Raw genomic sequence first — 15,174 nt, 5'->3', positions numbered from 1 at the left:
ACAGAGGCTAGGCCAATTACTCTAGTAATTGAGCCATGCCTAAGTTTGTAGGTAAAATTATTGCTTGAGTTGTTTAATGGTAAATGAAATATTTGGATACTAACCCACCCTTATTTTAAAATGTATTTTCAGAGGTTATGTGCCTCCTATGGCATTGCTTTCTTTCCCTGAGACTCTGAAAGATAACCTGGAAAAAAGGATTATTTTATGCTGACCAACATTGTTTAATAATTCATTTTGTAAATAGAACTTTGCACTTATATTTTGTATATCTTGATCATTTTATCTTCCCACAGATGTGCTCCAATATGGTTTTTGTTTAATGTAGTATAAACAAAGCCACTTTATTACCATCCCAAATGGATGTCAATGTAGGTGGAGCATATTGTGGGTTCAGCTTTACTTTCTTTCTGGCTACCTTGTGTTTTCTATTTGACTAATGTAGAATGGCTGAGTAAGTGATCTTCTGCTTCTCCCGGGAATCTAGAGGGCATAGCTGAAACACTTCCTGTAAGTAAAGTCTAAGTTGAGTGGAGCCATATTTATAGATGAGAACAAAGCATAAATATCTCTTTGACAGATGTCAGATCCCTATGAGTTCTGAGGCTATCTACAGAGCCAGGCCACTGAGCTGGACAAAGAGCTTTAGGAAAGAGAGACGAAAGAGTAATAGGGCAGTTGTCTCCTCACACTAGCTGAACTTACAACACACACACACACACACACACACACACACACACACACTTCTAAATATATTTTTCCTAATGGATTTTCAAGGCTTCATTGTTTCAGAACACAACACTACTAAAATAGATAGGCTGCAATTGCTATAGAAAAAGTTTAGAGTAAGACAGAGCTATAAAGTGTCCCTGAGCTCTTTACCTTGAGATTTTCTTTGATCGCATATATTGATATTCTCTAGCCAAACAGAGCATTGTTAATAATGTATGTACAGTATGGACATACACCATAGAAAGTGTTCAAAAAATACTGATGCTCATTATGATTATTACTATACGTATTCTACTTATTCTGCATATGTACAAGGGCTGATTTTTGCCTGGAGGTTTCTTTTGTGTTAAACTCCTGAACTCTAATGTACCTGCTTGAGCAGTAGTTCAGCCTATACTTTCAATGAATAAAGATATGAAGAATCACAATTCACAGAATAAACTGTGAAGGTTCCCTCAGAGGAACTACCTTTTCCAAGTAACAGTCTCAGAGGTTGTTGTTGCCTGCATTATATTAGATGTCATGTCATTTCCACTTGTTTATTTTGTTTTCCCACTCTCCTTCTTGCATGACTTCGATTATAAGCATTCATAGAGTACTTATTCTTCTGTGATAGTTGTAGAACTTTAATAATAGAAGCTACAGTGATATAACATAAAGATCCTTAGTTTGGGCGAATGGAAATGGAATTATCAGTCTCAGTTCTGCTCTAAGTAATAGGATAACATGGGGTAAGTCATTGGATTTGTCTAGGCTTTGTTTTCACCTGTGAACACTGTGAGTTGTGAGAGTCTTTTTTTACTCCTGCTTTCCAGTAAGTTAGTAGCATGAGTTTTACTAGTCTTAAAAGAATCACTTGTGTGAGAACATCAGAAATATATATGAGACTTGATTGTCTCTTTAAGTCTTAGAATTTGGAGAAAGTAGAATTCAAACCACAAATAATGATACTTAGTTTTCAAAGGGTGGTTTTCCGCCTCCAGTGGTGTTTGCATTTGCTGATGAGTTTTTCAGATTTATTTCTAATCTACTTTTGCCATAGAGCTACTTTTAATGGCTATTCTAGCCATTGGAGACTAACAATATGTAAACAAAAGTGATAAATTTTTTGCGTTTAAGTCAGAGGCATCTGTCCATAAAGATGAAATGGATTTACAATCTACTATTAGTGTCAAAGAAAATGCAATCATACAAAAAGAGTGGAGAATGAAAGCAAAAATGATTATGCTTATGTGAGTGAAATAAATATTGTTTTTACCTGTGGAAATTATTTTGTATTTAGTAGCTCTTAACTTTTCCTTTTAAATTTTTCCAAGGAGATTTATTAGAATACTTTAACACATGTTGTCCCAGATTTTTTAAAAACATCTTAATGTTAATGAAGGATCGTGGCTGTAAACAATGAAAGGAAAGATGTTTTGAATTCACTGTGCTGGGAATTTACTTCTTTCTCACCTAAATATATTTCTGTTTTTACATTTTGTCTTTCTCATAGTTACATTATAACCATTATTGAGCAATGATTATGTGTAGCAAGCAGACTTTCTTCAACAATTAAAAAGTATTATGTAGTTGTATATATTTTTTATAATAGGTTGCTTAACTATCATGATAGTTTTAGATATCTAGACTTATAATCTCTTCCCTTCTTGTTTCCATGTGTACCTCCCATAAGGGAGGTACACATGTTTTAGGTCCAGTGACCTCTGAGAAACAAAGAAAATTAGATTGTTATTATCACCTACAAAGTAAGGGTAGATATGCGACTTCTCCATGAGTAAATTGACATTGTATTTTGTGCATAGATTTTGAAAAAGATATTTATTGTATTACTCATTTTTTTGCCAGTCCTGGGCTTGAGCTCAGGGCCTGAGCACTGTCCTTGGGCTTTCTCAAGGCTAGAGATCTACCACTTGAGCCTCAGCACCACTTGCAGGTTTTTTCTATGTATGTGGTACCAAGGAATCGAACCTGGGTCTTTGTGCATGCTAGGCAAGCACTCTACCACTAGGCCAAACTCCCAGCCCTGCATTACTCATTTTTATATTACAAAATATTTCTTGTCAAATGGGAGGTAATGAATACCTTTTTAATGAATAAGTGCCACTTTTTCTCACACTGTGTTTCTGGATACATCTAAGAAAATAAAATTACTTAGGTAGGTGTCTGCTATATAAGATAGTATTGCTTTAATTATTTTATAGTCAATTTAAATGCTTTTGAAAATTAGAATTTATTACATTTCCTGCCATTTTGTGGAGATGAATCACCATACAAGTAAGTCGTTGTTGATTTATGTCAGATTATGATTTTGAGGTTTATGAGTGCTTTGGTAAAATAATTATCTACAAATAATTTGCTTAAGATGCCAAACCCCTGCCTCATCAATCAGGTCAATCCTCAAACTGGTTGCCCAAGTTAAAAAATGTAAAAATGTGAAGGTAATAAAAGCTGTGGTTAGAAAAAATGAATAATAAAACAAACATCTCTTCCTCTGGCATGAATGGTACTAAATCACAGTGGCTGCTATAAACAGTGGCTAGTATTGTTCATAAACTCGGAGAGTGTGCTTACTTTCTCTGACTTAGAAAGTCCCTTTTCTTCTGTGTTGCAAGCATTTTACTGAACACCACGCCTAAATTCATACCTATAGCAGTTTGACTGAAACATGATGACTAAGACTGAGTGACACATTCATCTAACTAATCCAGTTAAGAGTAATTTAATTAAAAGAATAAAATTTGCCAGCATTTTTCTGCTTGCAGAAAAATATTACTTTAGATCACTCATGTATTTGCACTTAATGCCAAAACACAGGCAGTAAAACAAAAGAATCACAGGAGCTATCTAAAGTGGGATCACTCGAAGTGAGAGAGGGAAAATGATGTGGAGGTATGAAGAGGATTGAAGTACATTACACACACACACACACACACACACACACACACATCCATGGGAGTGTGCCAAACACTGTGTCAAACAAAAGAGAGGAGGAAGGTAACTAAGAGTATAATAAGATATATAGTACATACATATTACATACAGAGATGTAATATGGGAACTAAGAACATATAAGGTGAACTTGTTGCAAGTGTACTGTATATATCCTTGGAATTATCATAGTAAAACCATCTTTCATTATTAATGTATGCTAATTAAAATTAAATTTTAAAAAAATGACCTTTTAGTTCATCAATACTACTCTGCCATGAAAAGAACTTATTTAGTCACATTTTTAACCTATTATTTAAAACTAATAAGGAACTAGCTACTCAGGAGGCCGTGATATGAGGATTATAATTGGAAATTAGCTGGGGTAGGATTGTCTGTAAGTCTCTCATCTCTAATTAACCATCAAATACCTTAGCCTTGATAAGAAAAAGCTAAAGTGCAGTGTCCAGAATCTGAGTTCAGGCCTTAGTACTGGCACACACACAGAATACTGAGATAGATTAAACTATCAGTTTATTCAAATCTGACTGTAACTGTTTTATCTCAGAGAAAAGATAGTACAGTTTTGTTTTGGTTTTTTGTGGGTCATGGGTCTTGAATTTTATGCTTGAATGCTGTCCCTGAACTCTTCAGCTCAAAGCTAGCACTCTACCACTTGAGCTACAGTGGTACTTTTGGTTTTCTGGTGTTTCATTGGAGATAAGAGTCTGGCTGGCTTTGAACTTTGACCCTCAGATCTCAGCCTCCTGAATAGCTGGGATTACAGGCATGAGCCATTGGTGCTGGCATATCCCACCTTATTATTTTAACTTATTTCATGTAGTTTCATTCAAGCATAAAATGCCCAGGTATCCTTGCACATGTTCAAAACCTCCATACCAGTCTAGACTTAACATCAGTCAGGTTTGAGCTCTATATCCGGAGAATTCCTGCTTCTCCTCAACAGCGTCCTCCTTGCAATGATAACCTATCCTGTGTAAGATGCAGAGAAATGCCAGTTTCCAATTATGGCTCAGAAAAAAATAAAACAAAACTAACAACAACAACAAAAAAAGAAAGCCTCTTCAACAAATGGCAATGGCAAAATTGGATATCCAGAAGCAGAAAATGGAACCTTGATCCCTATATATAACCTTGAGCCAGCATCATTTCAACATGGATCAAAGATCTCCTTGTAAGAGCAGAAATCATGAAACTCTTACAGGAAGTAATAAGAGAAATATTAGTGCCCCTAAACACAGGTGGAAGTTTTCTTCTTTCTTTAATATCATTTAGGTTATCTTCAAGTAGTTGTACAATGGAGTTGCTATGTAACCAACAGTTTATGAATAAAATATACCTTGATCAATATACCTTGATTACCTCTTTCAATATTTTCACCCATGCATCCTGTTCACTCAGTTGGGGTTTCTTTGTATGTCATGGGGCTTGAACTCAGCCTGGGCCCTTATCCCTGAGCTCTTCAGCTCAAGGCTACCACCCTACCCCTGAGCCAAGCCCCACTTCCCATTTTCTAGAGGTTTATTGGAGATAAGAATCTCAGGTCCTTTTGTGTCCGGGCTGGCTTTGAACCATGATCCTCAGATCTCAGCCTCCTGAGTAGTTAGGATTTTAGGCGAGAGCCACCTTGCCTGGTTGTTCACACACTTTTCTTGGTTTTGTCTGACATACATGGTAATCTTTACTATAATTTTTTCTCATCTTCATTTGTTCATCTCTTTGCCCTTGACACCCCACCTGCTTTGAGTAGTCACTTCCCCAAACCTAGAAGCACAACAAATCAAAGAAAGACTTGGTAAAGGATACTACATTAAGCTTAAAAGTTTCTGAGTAGAAAAGGATACAGGTAAAACAAGTTTAAAAGAAAGGTTGTAGAGTGGAAGATTTTTACAAGTTGCATGTCAGACAAAAGCCTAATATTCAGAATCTATTACACTCTGTGTCACTGAGGTAATTTTTCAGGAATACCATTCAGTGTGAGTTTTAGCTTAGTGTCACATTCTAACTGAACTTTAAGTCTATGGCTTTTTAAATTATTTTTTTCTATACTGGAGTTTGAATTCAGGACCTCAGGCTTACTTGGCTTAATTGCTTCATTCTATCATTTGGAACATACCTTCAGTAACGCTTTTTGTTGATTATTTTATAGACTTTATTTTCATAGACTTTTTGGTCCAGCTAATATCAAACTTAGAGCTGGATCCTAGCTTCTTAGTAGCAAGCAATACAGGCCTCAGCCACGAGTGCCTTGCTTATTTTATTTTAATACTTGGTATCTATATTCCAAGTATGGGGTATACAAATGACTGAAATTATGTTTAAATGAGTGATTGCTATATATTTATTTAGACTAGATTGATATATAATCAGAAAATGACTTTTAAATGTGATATTCGTTTTTTTCCACGTAACTGCTCAACTCTTTAATCTTTTCTGTTTTTTTTTTTTTTGCTTCTGACAATTGATATAAATTTCTCAAACTGCAGGTCACATTTTACTTCAATATACATGTCTTTTTAAATGGCAAAGCCCCTTAGGGCTGTGCGATTTTCACTCTTGTATAAATTGAAAGTTCATTGCAAAATAAAACTGTATAAACTACAGAACATATTTTCGCTCCATGCCTGAGAAATGCAAATTGTTATAGGTCAATTGCTAAGAGGTCTTGTCTCTATCTCATGTGTCTTATTTGCTATTTGTTTTTCATTTATCTTAAGCATATAAAATTTACTTGTTTTTTGCATGCTTTTGGCTCTCCTCAAAATTTGTTTTAACATGAGAATTCTTATTATTTGATTCTGCCCTTATAAATGTATTACAGTCTAATCTTTATACACATGATGCATCTTGCCAAATGGGAACTGATGTCCTAAACCTACAGGAACTTTACAGAGAAATTGTTCCAAACATGGCTCATATCTACTGTTCATTATCATTCCACTCATTTCCAAAAGAATATTAACCAACAAATAAGAGACCATGACTATGGTAAAGAAATTAATCGGTGGTGCTAACATTGTTAAATTTTTAATAGTTGTATTTTGTCTTCCTTTGATCTAGGAAAACATTGCTTTTTGTTAAAAAAATGTACAAATAGAAGATGTGGAAAGTAAATGCAGAGTAGTCATTTATTAAGTTTAAAACTTTAATAATTTCAAATAACAAAAGAGCCATCTTAATTTTCAAAGCAACTAGAAAACTTAAAAAATGAAAGCAGAATTATACTTGTAAGAAAATGACTTAGTGAAAAGCTTTAAAAGGAAGAACAAGAGCCATTTGAAAGGATATTCTAATTGAATTTAATTGAATATTAACCTGTTCAAGATTGATTAGAAATAGCTTATATTTTCTGATCTTTCTTTATTTCAGTACAGAAATCATGAGCAGAATTATCTCTACCTGAGCAGAAACAGTGACACCTATTATTTCAAAATGCATAGTGCTTTATAGAAAAGTTTGTTGACTTATCCAATAGCTTTCCTGTTCTATCTTTTATAGTTGATTTTGAAGTTTGATGCAGTAATATGTTCCTGAAATATTCCTTTGATTAACTGTGATTTTTTTCATATATTTTTATTGTAATTAATAGAAGGGTTATATGTTATTTGCCAGATAGAAAGTGCATTGATTCACATACATTGATACCCTTTCACATGTCTTGATCCCCATTTCCCTTCCCCTCACCCCCAACTCTCATCTTGTTTTCCCCTCTTCCCTATCCAATTTCAAATAACCAAATACAAACATATCCGATATATCAGGTAACAAAGTGAGATACTGTAACAATATGAGATAACTGTACTGGTGTGTGCTATCCTCAGGCTTGGGCACTGTCCAAGAGGTTTTATGCTCAAGTATAGTGCCCTATCACTTGAGCCATAGCTCCATGTCAGGTTTTTTGGTGGTTAACTTGAGATAAGAGTCTCACAAACTTTCCTACCTGGGTTGACTTGGGACCATTATTCTCAGATCTCAGACTCCTACATAGATAGGATTACAAGTTTGAGGCACTCATTTCTGGCTGAGTGCTCTTTAATGACCATTTGAAGAGTAGTCTGACATCATGCACAAGGGATATAACATTTAAACATTGGGATCAGGTGGCTTTTAAGTAACAAATGAAATTTAAACTTGCAATGTACACATTTGTAGATAATCTGTGAAAAAAATAACACCAAAATGGAGAATAGCTGATAAAATCATCTAATGTTGGGAGCACCGCTCTGCATATGGGTCCACTGTCCATGAGCAATCAATGTAGAAAAGGCTTAAAGGGAAGGAGAATACCCAAGGGTATTTTGTTTAATACAATCTGAATGAGACCAATGAAACTGGGCCTTTTGGTTTCAGCAAGAATTGTCTTTGGTGTATGGGTACCAAAAGGAGGAGAAAGTATGTTCAATGCTGATCACTTTTAGAAAGTTACAGAAGCCATTGTCAGAACAATATTATGTTACTAAGAATGTTAAGTTTATTTACGGAGTGGCAAGATCTGAGGAACAGCTAGGGTGACCACATGCGTTAGAACCAGCAGCTACTGTTTCCTTGATAATATGAGAAATCTCCATGGTAGCATGTGGCCTCAAATGCAGACAGATTTTTCCCTTTGAAGCATGTGACTTGTGTATGTTCCTTCAAATGTAATGGATGCAAATGAAAACAGTTTCCACAAGCTAGCATGGTGGGAGCAATCACTGGTATGGTTTGAGGAAAGGGAGAAAATATATCTTCTATCTCACCTGTGTGACTCTGCTTCTCAGGGAGTGAAATGAATTAATAACCATCAGAGATCTGGCACAGTGGTAGGGTTACCTAGTTAACCATATAAACCTTTTTCTGGTTCATATTACACATTTAAACAAAGTGAAAAGGTGAGAACTAATTTTGTTTCAGTGATATAGAATGTGATTACTACCTGTCCTAGTGAAAAGACACATGATCCACCTATTGGCTAAGGGAGGCTGAAATGTCAATAGATGAGATGTCAGGTTCCTTGTACTCTTTCCCATACAAATTAATTACAGTGAAAAGATCTCATGTGTTGATAAGGTACTCTGGAAGCCTTCCTCTGGAGTCAGTACCCTTCAGAAATCCATTAGCTAAGCAGTCCCAATTAGATGTGAAGCAGAGAAGGGTAGAGCTGTAGCTCAGCGTAGCCAGCATGGTAAGACTTCACTTCAAAAAAAACTCAATTTACACAGTTGCATTTTACAGATTCTAGTGGTAGGATATCCACTGACGATGATTCAGTGCTGTGTCTTTTATTGTCTACTTCTTCCTCTGGATCAGACTTTTTTTCTTTATACACTCCTTGAGAGCGCTAACCAAAACCAAAGGCAGTTATTTAGAAAATGAAAATATATTTCGGTTGCTGTAAGTCTTCCCCTAAAAAAAAACAACAAAGCATTTTTATTTGGAGCTTCTTAGAATATGAGCCGAAAGATTGGGAACATGGGAAAAAAAAAGTCTCGCTTTATTAAAATCCTGGCTTTAGGGCTTTATGTTTAGATGAAATCCTGTGTAACTAGAAAGTATTAATATTGAGTTGGATATATCGGCTTTGGAACATAATAATCATAATGACACCAATCATTTATTAAATTATATTGGCTCCTTGACACCCCATTATATCATTGATCCTCAGCAACTCTGCAAGTCCTGCTTTTATTATTTGCAGCCTTCTATGTGATAAAGCTTAGCAAGTTCAAACAGTGCTTGTATGTGTACATTTGCTGATCAGAGATAGACTGAGATTTCTCCAAAAGCAAACTGATATGGAAATCCAAACTTTTAGTCACTTGCATCCATAATTCGTCATTTGAAGACAGTGGGAGACTATGTTGCTTGAGCTCTTTCCACGGATGTGGCTGAATGAGGTCCCCCCCAGTGACTGGCTCCCCTTGTGTTTCTTCCTGTAGGCCCCTGGGGCAGGTGTTCTGGCGACTGTGGAGTCGGAGGAGTTCAGAGTCGAGCTGTGTGGTGTTTTCACGTCGAAGGGTGGACAAGCCCTTTGTCTCACTGTGAGGAGGGCAGCAAGCCTCCGAGGGAAAGAAGTTGTTTCCGAGTCTGTGACTGGCACCGTGAGCTCTTCCAGTGGGAAGTTTCCGACTGGCACCGCTGTGTGCTTGTTCCTTACGCCCAGGGTGAGGTCAAGGCCAGAGCCCAGGACTGTGTGATGGCTCAGCACGGCCTGCAGCACCGGACAGTGCGCTGCCTGCAGAAGCTGAACGGGACCGTGGTCACCAGCCACATCTGTGAACACTTTGCACCTCCGCCCCCCACCGAACAAGCCTGCCTCATTCCTTGCCCCCGGGATTGTGTTGTGTCCGAGTTCTCACCCTGGTCCAAGTGTAGCCAAGGATGTGGGAAGAACTTGCAGCACAGAACTAGGGTAGCCATGGCGCCCCCTCTCTATGGCGGTTTGCCATGTCCAAACCTGACTGAATCCAGAGCCTGTGATGTGCCCATTTCTTGCCCTCTCGGGGAAGAGGAACATACTTTCAGCCTGAAAGTCGGACCGTGGAGTAAATGCAGACTCCCTCATCTTAAAGAAGTTAACCTCAACGGAAGGACTGCTCTGGGTTTTAGTTCCGAGTCAAAGGAAGAAGTGGCCTTCAAACATCTGAGCTACAAAGCACATCACCATTCCCAGCCCTGGGATGTGGAGATTGGTTATCAAACCCGGCAAGTCTGGTGCACCAGAAGTGACGGAAGAAATGCCTTGCTAAGGTAGGAAGCTTTCAGGGCTTGATTGCAGATCGGGTATTCAGAAGCTTTGCCTACTAATTTTCGATTTCAATGATGGGTGTTAGAACTTTTGTAGACCGACAGGAATACTCCTTTATATTCTGGTATAACTACTGCGGCCGTACAAGAATCTAGGTTTACTCTCAACACTGAGATCTGGATTACATCAGTATTTACCATTTTTCCTTTGTTTCTGCTTATTTTGTTTTCACCATTATGGAGTTTTGTATATGAGTTGTACAATTTTTATATTGGTATTGGTACCAAAAACCAGAGTGTGTTTTTAGGCACAGCTTAATAAGAAGGTAAATTTAGCAATAATAAGAATGATCTACCTGTAGAGGATTAAACTCTTGAAAGCAAAATCAAATTTAGATTCTAAAACTATTGATTTTATTTAAAAAAACATTCTAATGTATGCCAGGCACTCATGTTTCATGCCTATAATTCTAGCTACTCAGGAGGTTAACATCTGAGGATGGTGATTCAAAGCTGCATAAGTCTGTGAGACTTAACCACCAAAATGCTAAAACTGGATCTGTAGCTCAAGGAGTAGAACACTAGTCTTTAGAACCAAAGCTCAGGGACAGTTCCCAGGCCCCGAGTTCAGTCTCAGAACCATCACACAAAAATATATAGTTTAAAACACTGTGAGATAAACATAGAAATATGTAGATAACAATAATTAAATCTTCCTGCAACTCCTAAGTTCAAGCGTTGGTATATTGCTAAGTTTCTTCCCAGATAAGCTACCATTCAATAATTTTTAAATTCTTAATAATACAGTACCAGTGTCTAGAATTAGTTATTAACATCAGTTGCTGTTTTCTTGAATTCCATATAAGACAACTTCTGATATTTATGAACAAAATAATTTGATGATTTTTTTGTAAAACAGCACAAACAGGTTCATGTCACCTTATAATACGTTGTTCTAATTCATGTCACCTTATAATACATTGTTCTAATTCATGCTATATACAATTGACAGGTACTTTGAAGAGTATTTTGCAGCTTTGTATTGATTATTTCTATAAACCCCAGAAGATTTACACAGTTTAAGTGAATGTGTATTTGAGATTCTGTAAAAATATTGCTTTAAAAATTGCATACTGTATTCTTCAGTGAACATAACATTGAAATTTTTTATTTTATTTGTCTTTGTTCATGTTTATCATTAAAAATATATTTTAATTTCCACATCACTTTCATTTGAGAAGGAGAGCAGTTAGTTCACTGATACTCCCTCATTGTCCTAGAGGGAGAGACTCTCCTATGGTTAACCTCTTACATTAAAGTGAACTATATTTGCTCCAGTTGGAATTACATACTGAAAGACCAAGCCCCTCAGATTCATAGGGTGAAATTCCAGCTAGGACTCTAGTGATATGAGGAGTGGGAACTCTGGGAGGTAATTAGGTCATGAACGTGGAACGTGGAACCCACATGGTTGGTATTAGTATTGTTATAAGAAGAACCTAAGGACTTGTTCAGATGCACAGATGCACAGATGAGTCACAGTTTACAATTGTAAATAGATCTTACTAAAGTCCAATGATGCTGGTCTGAAAAACAACATACTACATGATTTGAATTCTCTGGCACTTTGAGAAAGGCTGTGGAAATTTTAGCACAGTGGAGAGGGACCAACAGAGACTACTGATTCTTTGCTGGATCAGTTTTGGTAGATATTTGATTTCAAAAAATCGATTCATTTTATGTAGGCTATCATGTATTACATCAGCATAATATTCCTTTATTTTCCTGTATAAAAATTCTAGTATAGTTAGAAATTACGATTATTTCATTTCTGCTATCAATAAGTTGTGTGTTTTTTTAATTAAAATTTCTACTGGTATGTCAATTTTGTTAGTATTTTCAAAGGATCAGTGGTATTTTTGTTGATTTTTTAAAATTAATGTATTTGTTCTAATTTCATTGACTTTAAAAAAGTAAATTATTAATAATAATTTCATTCTTCTTTCCTCTTTCTTTCTTTCTTTCTTTCCTTTTCTTTTTTGTTCTTTTTTTTTCTATTCCTGGGCCTTGAACTCAGGACCTGAGCACTGTTCTTGGGCATTTTCCTCAAGGCTAGCGCTTTACCACTTGACTCTCTGCACCACTTCCGGTTTTTCTATGTATACTGTACCAAGAATCGAACCCAGTGCATGCTTGGCAAGCACACTATTACTAGGCCAAACTTTTGGCCCTTCTTTTTCTTTTCTATTGTTTATTGTTCTCATTAAGTAGTTGTAAAAAGGGGCCTGGTGGCTCACGGCTGTAATCCTAGCTATTCAGGAGGCTGAGATCTGAAGATCAAGGTGAAAGCCATCCCAGGCACAAAAGGACCTGAGACTCTTTTCTCCAGAAAAACAGGGAGTGTGGCTTGGCTTAAAGGGTAGCCTTGACCTGAAGAACTCAGGGACAGTGCCCAGTCCAAGTTCAAACCCCATGATCCACAAAAAAAGAAAAGAAAAGAAAAAAAAGGGGGCAGGGTTACGAATCCATAAGCCAGGCTGAGTACAGTTTCTTGACAGTGTGACCCCTTCCTTTGTTCTCCTACATTTTCTCCTCCCACCTGTACTAACAAGTTATATAATTCATTTGCTCACTCTTTCTCCTCCCATTTCTGTACCCCTATAATGATGCAAAAGTAAAACAAGATATGTTTTCATTTCTTGGCATTTGTTTTAATACACAGTACTTTCATTCAGAGAAGTTAAGCCATTGGATCCCTCCCTTACTATAACCTCCTTTAACCAGTTTGTGTGTAAATGCCCATATTGTTATGTCTCCTTGTAGTTTATTTTATTAATTTAATTTTATTATCAGGTTGATCTAGAAATGTTACAGTAACATACATAAGTTGTAGTCTCCACACATGAGAGTTTATATACTGTTTATCTCTTTGGACCTGGTTACTTCATTTCATTTAACATGATGATCTAAGTCCATGCAATTCTCTGCAAATGAAATAATTACTTTATCCAGTCTCTAATGGTTTGTGCATATAATCATAGCTATTCAACATGTTGAGATTTGAGGTTTTGTGTTCAAAACTAGCATGAACAGAAATTCTAGAGATTCCTTTATTGGATAAACTAGAAACACACACACACAGATACACACACACACACACACTCATATCTAGAGGTGTGGTTTAAGTGCTAGATCCACAGCTCCTATATAAAAGTCCAGTGAGCACACAAAGTCTTGAGTTCAATTCCCAGTACTAGATAAGTAGAAATAAAGGAATATTTTTGGATTATGACACTGAAGAAATTAATAATATAATAAAAATAGTACATATAATATTACATATGGACATATTTTATAAATAATCTATCTGTTTTTTTTCTTACATCTTCTTTCAATTCAATTGTTTTTCTTTCTTTCTTCTTTCTTTCTTTCTTTCTTTCATTTTTTGCCAGTACTGGGGACTGGACTCTGGGCCTAAACACTGTCCTTGGGCTTTCCTCAAGGTTAGTGCTCTACCACTTGAGCCATAGCACTAGTTCTGGCTTTTTTATATATGTGGTACTGAGGAATTGAACCCTGGTCCTCTTGCATTCTAGGCAAGCACTCTACCACTAGGCCAAACTCCCAGCCTTCCTTTTTTTTTTTTATTATACTAAGGTAATTGATTTTAGTTCTTGTATCTAACAAATACATTTATTACTATGAATTTACCTCTAATCGTTACTTTATTGTACCGCATTGTGACAAGCTCTCTTTTCCTTTTTAATGTAGTTTCATTTTTTTCTCATTTCTCTTGAAGTTTCTTCTTCGCTCATTTAGAATATATTAGATAATCTCTATGTATGTCAGCTCTTTTCATTTGTCTTTGTTCTTAATTTATAATATTGGATAATTTCTGTTTCTTTATGTACAGTTGTGATTTTATGGTCTAGAATTGTGGTTTACCTTGATGAATATTTCTTATGAGCTTGAGAAAAACTTACATTCGATTGACATTACTGTTCAGTTCAACTATATCCTTACTGATTTTCTGACTAAATGATTTATTTGGTATAGATAGAGGGGTATTGGAGTCTCTAAATAGAGTAGAAAATTCTTTTTCATCCTCTCTGCAGTTATATTCATTTTTACCACATATATTTTTGCAGTCTTTTGTTAATTGTATACATATTAATGATCGCAATATCTTTTGTTAGATTTAACTACTTTATTGTCATGCGAAGCCCCTATTTGTTCCAGACATTTTTCTTTGCTATAAATTCTTCATTTCAGATAACTGGGTGAATTGGATTATTGGAATTATAAAATTATAAATTGGGTTATTAACAGATTATTTCACTATATACCTTTAACCTTAAATGCATAGAATCAGTGGTTTATAGACAACATGTACTTAGTGCTTGGTTTGTACACCATTATAGTCCTTATCTGTTAGTTGGTCTACATATATAGAAAATTCATGTTTAAAGTTATTGTTGGACAAAGATGAATACATATATATAAATATATATATATATATTTCACTAATTTACTTTCACTGTTCTTCAGCATTATTTGTTATTATTCCATTTTATCCTAACACACAGTATATATCTTTTTAGCCATTTTAAATGGTTTCTCTTTTGCTTATAATTTACTACTGAGGGAAATTCATTTTCAAATAAGATCATATACTGACAGTGTTTCTCATGCCTTCTAGCCATCCTTTATAATAAGAAAAATAAAATACATTATTATTTCACATTTATTAATATCTACCTCCCC

General features: G+C 35.7%; 1 protein-coding gene across 1 annotated transcript in view; it reads left to right on the top strand.

The window, feature by feature from the left end:
- The window catches only part of Thsd7b (thrombospondin type 1 domain containing 7B), a 719,928-nt gene that overhangs the window by 147,587 nt on the left and 557,167 nt on the right, over window positions 1-15,174 (top strand). Inside the window, exon 2 of the mRNA XM_090343132.1 lies at window positions 9,603-10,413. Coding sequence (XP_090199258.1) covers window positions 9,603-10,413 — 811 coding nt within the window. The remainder of the gene's footprint in view (window positions 1-9,602; window positions 10,414-15,174) is intronic.

The sequence above is a fragment of the Megascapheus bottae genome, chromosome 12 (genome assembly GCF_031878675.1).
Source record: "Megascapheus bottae isolate mThoBot1 chromosome 12, mThoBot2.hap1, whole genome shotgun sequence".
NCBI lineage: Eukaryota > Metazoa > Chordata > Mammalia > Rodentia > Geomyidae > Megascapheus > Megascapheus bottae.
Note: the sequence above shows the minus strand (reverse complement) of the source record. Positions and strands in the feature narration are given on the sequence as shown.